Here is a 10,264-nt window from a genome sequence, read left to right as displayed (position 1 = left end):
AACAGTCCAAAGCGCCTGATCCTGCTGCTCCTTTGACCCTTATATGAGGTGCCCTGGCACTGCTGGGAGGTCAGTCCCCCAGGTCGGGCCACTGTGAGCTCCATGCCCACACAACACAGTCCTGTCAGTCACAGCTGCACCTGCTGGGGCACCACGACCACTGTGAGCCTAGAGTAAAGCAGAGTCAACTTCCAAAGAGGGGTCTCCATGACAGCAGGTCCACAGACAGAGATGACGCTCTGCCTGGTGCTCACCCACAAAGATGAGCCCAGCTTTAAGAGATTCCAAGATCAGGGGAGCCTGGGTGGCTCAGTCGATTGAGCATCCGACTTCGACTCAGGTCATGACCTCACGGTTCATCAGTTTGAGCCTCACATTGGGCTCTGTGCTGACAGCTCAGAGCCTGGAGCCTGCTTTGGATTCTGTGTCTCCCTCTCTCTCTACCCCTCCCCCACTCCTGCTCTGGCTCTCAAAAATAAATAAACATTAAAAAAAATTTTCTTAATATAAATAAATAAATAAATAAAAGAGGTTCCAAGATTAGTGGTGTTACACCAGCTCAAAGGGGCCATACACACTTATGGGGCTGCCAGAGGCCCTCCCTGGTCTAGGGGTCCTGAGGTGGCTTTCCCAGGAACCCAATAAGTCCTCGCTGCTGAGGTCAAGGGAGGGGATAGCCACTGTAGCCCCTGGATGTGGCCTCTGGCCAAGGTCAAGTCTTGAGCGTCTCTCTCCCCACTCCCCAGGCCTGGTTATATCATGTTGAGGGAGGGAGTAGCCCAGGCAATCAGAATTCATGGTCACCCACGTAGACCCAACCCCAGCAGCGGGGAAACACCATAACCCAAAGTTGCTGCAGAGACGTCAGTTCAGAAAGCTTGTGTTTAATGGGGGGCCTGTCTCGCCCTGCAGGTCACACTGGCACCTGGTGCCCACGCCCCCTACTGCTCAGTGGCCTTTTCAGAGGACTGGGACTGTTTCTTCTGCGGCAAGTCTTCAAGCATCAGGCTCAACACGTGTGCGATCTCACAGTACAGCTCCTGAAGCCTGAAAGTGGAGGCAGGGGAGAGGGGGCCTGAGCTCAGCGGGGGAGGTTCTCCATGCCACCCCAGCTCTGCCCACCACATGCCTGCACCTATGGATTCACCACCCCTGGCAGGTATGGGTTCAAGGGAGACAAGGGCTGTAGGCCGGATCAGGGCAGCTGGAATCCGGGTCTGCCACTGTGCCTGTGGCCCCCAGAGTAAGTTATTTTAACACATGAGTCAGGCTGAGGACAACAAATCCTGGCTGTAAGTGAGGTGACCGTGTGGAGGTGACCAGACACTGCCTGGCCCACTCTTGGGCCAAAAGTGGATGTTGCCTGACCCCCTCCTTTGAGTTTCTCTAGTCCATGAATTCCTCCAGGATGCTTTTGTCGAGAAACCAACCTACTGTGTCCTTCCTTGCTCAAGAGCCCACTGTGGCTCCTCAGTGCCATGCCAGGCTCTTTCCAGCTCAGTAACAGACAGATATAACTCCAGCTAATGCACACAGAGCATAGCCCTGGGCCAGGCCAACTCAAAGCTTCACACACTGTTTTTATAGAATCAGCCCAGTAGCCTCTGGTATGACAGGTGGAGAAGGGGCAGAGACCTCCCCAGAGTCATAAAGAAAGGTAGCTGTCGGAACCAGGCCACAAGCCCCAGCTCCTGCCTTGCCAACCAGCACTCTTTCTTCTGACTTCTGTAAAGGGGGTCGTGAGGAGGGGCCTGAAGAGTCTAAAGGGCCAGTCAGAGCAGGCCGGGGAGGGACAGGGGAGCAGAGGCCTCTGAGCCACAGGCCCATCCACAGCCACACAGGCCCTGTGCATACATGGAGTCGTGCATTTCCCAAGAAGGGCCTCCCTGCACTCACCCTGCACATCAGCCACCGCCCCCCTGCTCTCCCAGGGCACCTGCCAGGGCCCCACCCTTGAGGAAGCCTGTGGACTAGGAAAGGCTTGGTCTCCCTGGGCCAGCGGGGCTGGGACTGACTTGCAGATCGTAGTGTCCTGGTTGTCCAGGGTGGACAAGTAGACGTCGATGAAGGGCAGACTGGTGCCAAAATCATCCAAGACCATGGGGTCAGTGTGCCGCAGGGTCTTCTTGAAGTTCTCTACCAGCTCACTGAAACTTTTGTAGTCACCTTTTTTCTAGAGAGGGAAGCATAAAGAGGGCAGTGAAGAGGAAGAAGTAATACCCCAAGATGCAGAGACCTGGGGATCCTGATGCTAGCCCCAGGATAAGCCTTGATCTTCTTAATCACAGGTTCACCCCCACTCCTTCCAAGCCTCAACCCGCCCTGACCAAGGTAGCTTCATGAGCCACCATCACTGACGTGAGGACAGGTGACATAGACAGGAACCAGTGAGAGCCCGAGTGCGACTCAGCATGGTCTCACCTTGCCCTGGACAAACCTGGTCACAGTCAAGACAGGCGGATGTCTCCAGCTCAGAGGAAGGGTTGAGGAGGGATGCACTGACTGCATGGGGGAGGGAGGGCAGGGGGTCAGACCCAGCAGAGCATCCAGGACTCGGCATGATTTGTTTGGAGAGCCCAGGCTGAGAAAAGACGGCTCTCCCCCAGGCTTTCCCCATTGTATCATGCTTGACAGAAGATCTCCAGCCCATTGCGCTCATCCCAGTTCCAGTTTAGAAAAAACAGAGTTGAACAGGGCACCTGGGTGGCTCAGTCAATTAAGCATCTGACTTCAGTTCAAGTCATGATCTTGCGGTTTGTGAGTTTGAGCCCCACATCAGGCTCTGCACTGAGAGTACAGAGCCAGCCTGGGATTCTCTCTCTCTCTCTCTCTCTCTCTCTCTCTCTCTCTCTCTGCCCGTCCCCTGCTCACACACACACTCTCTCTCAAAATAAATAAACTAAAAAAAACTAAATTAAAAAAGGAAGGAAGGAAGGAAGGAAGGAAGGAAGGAAGGAAGGAAGGAAGGAAGGAAGGAAGGAAGGAAAGGGCAGGAAGAGGGAAGGAAGGAAGGGAGGGATGGAGGGAAGGAGGGAAACTGGAGTTGAGCAGCACCTGTCAGGACCTCCACGGCCTCATCCACTGGGTACACAGGTGCCTGCCTGGCATTCAGGGGGCCTCAATAACAAAAGCACTCCAGGCAGAGGGCCTGGAAGTGGAGTTGTGCCCACTTGTGTGGAAGGGAGGAACTATAACTACAGTACTCAACTCTCTAAGAGATCCAGAGAAATACAAAAATAGAATAAAGCCTGACTCTGGAAAATACAGGGTATAGGCACCTGCCTTACCTAAGACCAGAGATGTCTGATGTGAGCTGGCCCCAGGGCACTTTGTGTCCATTGCTTCAGCCCTGACTGTCCATAGACGGTTCTTTATCCACCTGCCTGGGGAGATCACCTACCTGTGTCTGCATCAGCCTGCTGACCTCTTCCTGCTGCCTCTTCACAATCACCTGCTTCTCCTCCATGAGTGTCACATGTCTCTCCGCCATCAGCTCCCGCTCAAACTTTTTAATGGAGTCCTGGAGAGGGGGAAGATGGAGGTAAGATACAGGCTCTCACTGCATACCCCCCCCCCCCGTTTTTCTTCTTCCCTAGTCTTACATTGCCACTAAAGTCCCTCAGCAAGAGGATACTCCATGCAGGGCCAGCCCCCCGCTCAAGCGGCCATCCATGGCTGCAGTGACTCTCCGAGCCCCTGTCCTGCTGACTGCCATCCCAAGGCAGGAAATGTAGTGGCTCAGGGGGAAGAGAGGGCCCAACTGGCCACCTCCTCCCCGGCCCTGGAGACTTGGCCTGCAACTCCGCCTGCCACAGCTGAGCCCGCGATCATTACAGGTGCAGCTGAGCCAACCCCCAGTCCTTACAGGTGCAGCCTCACCTCAGTGTGGATGATCATCACACCCACGAACATGCTGAGGAAGACGAAGGAGGCAAGCAAGATGAAGATGATGGTGAATGCCCGGCTGAGAGCCAAGTTCCGATTATCCAACTGTTCCTGTAGGTCTGTCCAGCCATCAACCTGCTCAGGCAAGGCAGGGCATGCCAAGTGCCAAGGCCCAATGGGACAGGCCTCCTTCTCACCCACCTTAGGGGAGCCCCAGCCCCACTGAGAATGCAGCTGGCTCTGCCTTCACATCAGCCTCTCCCCGCCAGCCCCCATCCACTCCAGCCCACATATGGTGGCCAGGGACTCAAGTGCAAGGCACCACTAGGCATAGACAGTACTGGCCAAGGGGCCACAAGGCACCCCATCCTTCCGAAACAGCCACTGGCTCTCTGCAAGGCCCTCCTTTGGAAAGACCCCAGAGTCTACACTTCTAGACTTGGGCTTTGCGGCCAATTCTGACTGGATTTGTGACAACCTAGTCCCAGAAAGCCTATGTGACATGGGCATCATTTCTAAAGTAAACTTAATCCAAATGAGTTCTCTTTTGAGAACTCTTTGAAAGTTTTATAACCCTGTGGGACAAATGGGAATGCTTTAGGGAGTCACATGATTAGAGAGAGCAGTGGACCCCTGGCCAGGGCCCTGGCCTCTGCTTAGTCCCGGGAGGCCAGCCTTCAGCTTACCCAGCCCAGCTAAGTACCTGATCATGAGGATGACCCCATGGAAGGCCCAGCCCACACTCACTCCCTTCTCAAGGCCCCCACCCCCACCGCTGTTCCCAAACACGGTACCGTGGCCAAGCTGAAGAGGGTAAAGAAAGCCACAGCCAGGTTCCCCCAGTTATTCGGGTCACCCCTGTCTGGAACTCCAAACAGGCAGAAGCCCAAGATGGCGAAGATGAACATGAGGACGAAGAGTAGGATGATCACGGAGGCCACGGTGTAGGCTGTCTGCCCCACGGCGGTGATGAGTGTCTGCAAGGCAGAGGCACTGGGGCTAGGCCAGGCTGCCAGGCTGGGAGCGGCTCAGAGGACAGGCCCAGGGTGCCCGACCACAGCTGTCCCCGGCATCCAGTGCCAGGCCTGGCACATAGGAGATGCTCCATAAAGGGTTGGGGGAATGAATGAATGAATGAACGAGCGAATGAACGAACAGGAACTGTGCCCAGACTGAGAGCTGGACCAATCCAATAGTGGTTCAACGATGCCTGGCCTCCACCCTCAGTCACCCAGGGGCAGACTGTGTGTGCTGCCTCGGGCCTGGGTGTCTGCAACGGCACCACCAACCACTTCCCTTGAACCCCGCCTGCTTCTGTGGTCATCCCAATGGGTCCCGCCCCTGCTTCTCAGCTGAGGGCTGGCCTGAACGCTCTTCCAAGCCCAGAAGGAGTTGGGGAGCTACCCTAGGGGAGGGAATGATGAAGGCTAAGAGGAACGTGGCTTCCCATTCGCCCCGAGTACTGTTCCCCAGGCAGGTCTCTGGCTTGTGACCTCAGTCTTGCCCTAGGAAGTGAGCATTTATCTGACCTCCCACTATGTTGACCTCTCCGGGGAGCACAGTGTATGGCTCCTTACCGTTTATTCTCCACACCCTGGAGTCTTGTAGTAGTAGGAGGAATAGAAGTAGGAGTAGGAGTTCAAGACGTGTTCACCTACCTACATGCTGCAACAGACACTGTTTTAATGCAGGTGGGTGTTATCATTCATCACATTTTAAGATGAGGAAGCGCGGTCTCAAAAAAGCAAAAAGCCTTGGCTGGCACCACGCTCCAATACAGCAGCAGACCTAGGACCAACTCCCAAGCCCTGTGCCTTGTGCCACCAACTTCAACCACGAAAGCCCCCTTTCCCAAGTCAAGAAGCCGTTTACTGGCTCAACACTAGAAACGGAGGTGCCGGATAGAGCTGGGCCACAGGACAGGGAAGCGTTGGCACTTCGGGATAACTGGGGAAGCAGAAAGGCAAGCTGAGTGCCCCGGCACTGCCCTGCACGTGGACTGCTTTGACAGCTGGCTGCAGAGGGGAATGCTGCCTCTCCTTGCGGGAAGAAAGTCAGTGTTTGGGGATTAATTCCCAAAGAGGTGAGATGCAAAGAACTGGCTCCCTCCCTGAGATACAGAGACAGAACCTCCTTCCCGAGAACTACCATGAGCGAAGGGGTCAAGCCCTCATGACAAATGCTGCAACAGGACGACGCAGTGTGCAGAAGAGGCCTCCCAGGTGGCCAGGGAAGGGGCAGCCGGCAGTGGGAGAATGGAAACACCACGGAAGGGGTGGAGGATGGGCTCCAGGGGGGTGTCCACTCCCAGGGCAGCCCGAGGCCCAGGGCTACCTGAGGCCAAAGCCGAGCAGCCTCGAGAACGGCAGTGGAGAAGAAGCCATGCTCTCCAGAAGCCCTGACATGTGGGAATCCTGACAGCTGGCCTTGACGATGTTCTTCAAGCACAACCCAGGCGGTCCCACTTGGTCTACAGTCCAGAGGTACAGAAATTCAATCCCAGCAGATGCTGCCCAGAAAGAACCCCACAGGCTAGAAGCTTGTTCCCAAGGAAGACCTGAGCTTTCAAAGCTACAACCTGACCATCACAGGTGCTTGGTTTTGAATTCTCAAATTCTTTGGAGAAGCAATTCCTGGTCCCTAGTTCAGCTCTCCCGGGCCCTAGGTCGAACCACAGCCATCCTCCTGGCCCTGGGGCGTTCAGGGTACAGAGAAGAACTTGAGGCATGGCAGGGACCCAGGACCAGCCACTCTTGAGAGAGCACTTCTGTGCAGCTGCTCTGATGTGTGGAAAGTGATGAGCTTCAAGGAGAAGCCCCAGCATCTCCCAGGTTGTTCCAATGTGGCCCTCCGGTGCCCAGCTAACAGTACCTCTCTGTGTGCAAAACAACAAGGAACTATTTCCCCATGGTACAGGTTTACTGCCATGTGGTGGATGACAGAGTGTCATTTTATTTTTTTATTTTTTTTTCAACGTTTATTTATTTTTGGGACAGAGAGAGACAGAGCATGAACGGGGGAGGGGCAGAGAGAGAGGGAGACACAGAATCGGAAACAGGCTCCAGGCTCTGAGCCATCAGCCCAGAGCCTGACGCAGGGCTCGAACTCACGGACCGCGAGATCGTGACCTGGCTGAAGTCGGACGCTTAACCGACTGTGCCACCCAGGCGCCCCCAGAGTGTCATTTTAATTAATCAGGGGATAGGAGCCAAGATGGGCCTGAGTGCTAGCTTTGGGCTCTGAGGCTATGGCTCTGTTAGAGCCTCGTTTGGACTTCAATGAATATAAATTATCACAGAGGTGCAGGTCCCTCCCTTTGGCACCTCCAGCTCCACCTGGCCCGTGTACAGAGGCTGTGTAATCTAGAGTCACTTCTGTGCCCCTAGGGATCTGGCGTCCAATGATATCCCATAGGCCTTGGCAAGCCACAGCCAAGTGGCTTGGTGGTCCCCAGGGAACAACTTTGGGACACAAGGTTTGGCTTAATGACAGAAACCCGAGGTCAAATATGAGCCACATGTCCCTGCGAATATTCCATCTACATGTCCATGGGTCTCTGTTCACGTCTACAAGAACCAAAGGCTGAGCAAAGGTCTGTAGTCACCAAGCAATCCAGGCTGGGTCCTGGGACAGACCTTGGTCAGCTGGGAGGGCTCTCCTCTCTTCACTGGATCCCTGCCCTGGAAATATGGGCTGTCCCTGCCAGTCCCTAAACCTCAGGCATCTTCAGGCCTTAGCCTCTGACCAGGCTACCGTGACATTCAGCAAATAGCTCATTCCCTCAGCTTCACAAGGTGCCAGTCTGGGTCACTGTCCCTCCCCCAGACCCCTGTTCAATCTGCTTCCCTCCTCCCCATGCAGCCTTAGGCTTCCTTTCCCTCAGCCCACAGCCATCACCTTCTTCCTCACATGCCTCCGACAGGTTTCTGCCACCTCCATTCCATGGTGACCTCTCTTGTGACCTCACCTGAAAATCCTCTCCTCCACAGGACATTACTCCTCAGCAACCCTCTTGAGGAAGGCTGACTATTCCTCACCAGCCTGATTCAGGAGACCATCCCCCGTCTTGCCCTGAGAGACCCTGTCATCATGGGCAAAGCCCCTGCTTCTAGAAAAGTCCAGCCTTCTAGCTAACTACTCACCCTCATGTCTTGGAATCTCTGCCTCCAGGCTCCACACCATCCTGCTGTCATCCTCAGAGACTTCAGGATCCCTATGGAATATCAACCATCTCCCAGACCTCTTTGTCCCTCGACTCCCTCAGTCCCAGGGACCTTGGCACCATTATTAGGCCCTTGCTCCCTTGGTACCCAACACCTACACAAACTAGACTATACTTCCAACTGTCTTTCTGATGGTTCCATCACTCTGAGGTGCCCATCAACCAGCATCCACCTCCCAAGGACCTCCAGTCTTCTTTCCTGTCCACCTGCCTTACTACCGTCCCTATCTGACACAGACTCCAATACCCAGCACCTCTGACACTCCCCTCTCCCGCTTCTAGGACACATTATAGGCTTTATCTCTAGCCTACAAACAAGGGGAGCCACTCTCCAGTTTCAAAGGAAGGTCACTGTGATTTGATGTACCCTTTAAAGATTCTCCCCAGCTGCAGGGGCATCTCCTCTCTTGGTAGTGTGGGAAGCCAGGGCAGGAGTCCTGATGAAGATGGGTGATGATGGAGAAAAGATGATGGCTGTAGGAGTGAAAAGATGTGGACAGGTCACTAACTACATAGGAGGCCATGTAAGAGGACTTTGAGACAGAGGCATTAATGCTGACACTCAAACTTACGACCTGGAAGTTGAATGGGGGTGGGGCACGCCCTTCACAAAAAGACGCAATGCAGGAGGAGGAGCCAGGCTTTGGGGATGAGGGTGGGGCAGAGTGATGATTTCCAGTTTAGACAAGTTTGAGTCTGAGGAGCACGTGAGATGTCCAGGGGGCCATGGGTCTGAAGGTCAGAGAGAGGCGTGGGAGGGTGCAGACCCCTGAAATGTGGAAGAGATCACCAAAGAGGGTATGCAGAGTGGGAGCTGAAGAGCGCTCAGGACACAGTCCCGAGAAAACAGCACCTGCGGGCGGGGCGAAGAAAGCACACATCCGAGCACTCAAGTGACAGGGAGGCCAGTGGAACTGGTCAGTAGACTTGGTGACAAGGAAGTTGTTGGCAACCTCAGAGAGGCTAGCTCCTTTGGAGGGAAGAAGCCAGACCACAAATGACAGGTAAGGCAGTGGGGACTAGAAGTACAGATACCTCTTTCCAGGAGCCTCCCATGAAGGGAAGGAGAGGAGGACTGGCCTACGCTGTCTGGGAGGGGCACACAGGCACATGACTGCATGAGAGCATGGAATGAATGGGGGGGGGATCTGTGGCAGGGCTATCTTTTCAACATTCTCCTCATTTTCTCCCCCAGGCCTGGGGCTGCTGAGTGTAGAGCCCAGGTCCTAGACAGACACGCAGGCTGGGGGCTGGGGGCAATGTCTCAGCAGAATAGGCCAACACACACCCTAGCTGGTCAAATGGGTCCAAAGCAGCCCCCTCCTGGAGAAGCATGGATACGAGGCACAGAGCCAGGGCGAACTTAAGGGCAGTTTGGTTCGGCTTTCTGGAGCCTTCTGAGCCAAAGAGCTGCACATGGTGCACCTAGAGCTTCCAGAACAAAGTTGTAAGATTATTCTCTTCAAGAGGCAGCAGATTTGGGGCGCCTGGGTGGCTCAGTTGGTTAAGCGTCTGACTTTGGCTCAGGTCATGATCTCTCGGTCTGTGAGTTCGAGCCCCACCTCGGGCTCTGTGCTGACAGCTCTGAGCCTGTTTCCGATTCTGTGTCTCCCTCTCTCTCTGACCCTCCCCCGTTCGTGCTCTCTCTCTCTCTCTCTTTCTCTGTCTCAAAAATAAATAAACATTTAAAAAAAAAAAAAAAGAGGCAGCAGATTTTTCATTGTATGGGGAAAGCAGTGAGTGGCCAGAGCCACCAAAAAGCTGGGGACTCCTGGGAATGTAGTTCAAAGGGTCTGTGCCATAATAAGTCAGCCCTGGGGGATCAGGTCATGATCTCACAGTTCCTGAGTTCAAGCCCCGTGTTGGGCTCTGTGCTGACAGTTCAGAGCCTGGAGCCTGCTTCTGACTCTGTGCCTCCACCTCTCTCTGCCCCTCTCCCAGTCGTTCTCTGTCTCTGTCTCTCAAAAATAAACATTAAAAAAAAAAAAAAAACTTAAAAAAAAGTTGTCAGTCCCTTTGTAGCATGGGAGAGAGGGTAAGTTCAGGTGGCCACTGGAGTCAGACACACCTTTCAAATCTCATCTGTGACATCTAACTGCAGAGTGACTGTTGGCCTCAATTTCTTCATCTGCAAAATGGAACTAATAATACTTTTCC

The 10,264-nt window shown here is 54.3% G+C and overlaps 1 protein-coding gene across 1 annotated transcript in view; it reads right to left on the bottom strand.

Annotated features, from left to right (window-relative positions):
• Nucleotides 1–864: 864 nt before the first annotated feature.
• Nucleotides 865–10,264, bottom strand: part of CATSPER3 (cation channel sperm associated 3) — a 31,210-nt gene continuing 21,810 nt past the window's right edge. Inside the window, exons 4-8 of the mRNA XM_015087631.3 lie at nt 4,680–4,862; nt 3,880–4,020; nt 3,401–3,520; nt 2,016–2,173; nt 865–1,047 (exon numbers count right to left, since the gene is read on the bottom strand). Of these exons, the coding sequence (XP_014943117.2) occupies nt 942–1,047; nt 2,016–2,173; nt 3,401–3,520; nt 3,880–4,020; nt 4,680–4,862 (708 nt within the window). The 3' untranslated portion in view covers nt 865–941. The remainder of the gene's footprint in view (nt 1,048–2,015; nt 2,174–3,400; nt 3,521–3,879; nt 4,021–4,679; nt 4,863–10,264) is intronic.

This window comes from Acinonyx jubatus, chromosome A1, assembly GCF_027475565.1.
Source record: "Acinonyx jubatus isolate Ajub_Pintada_27869175 chromosome A1, VMU_Ajub_asm_v1.0, whole genome shotgun sequence".
In the NCBI taxonomy this organism is placed as follows: Eukaryota; Metazoa; Chordata; class Mammalia; order Carnivora; family Felidae; genus Acinonyx; species Acinonyx jubatus.
Note: the sequence above shows the minus strand (reverse complement) of the source record. Positions and strands in the feature narration are given on the sequence as shown.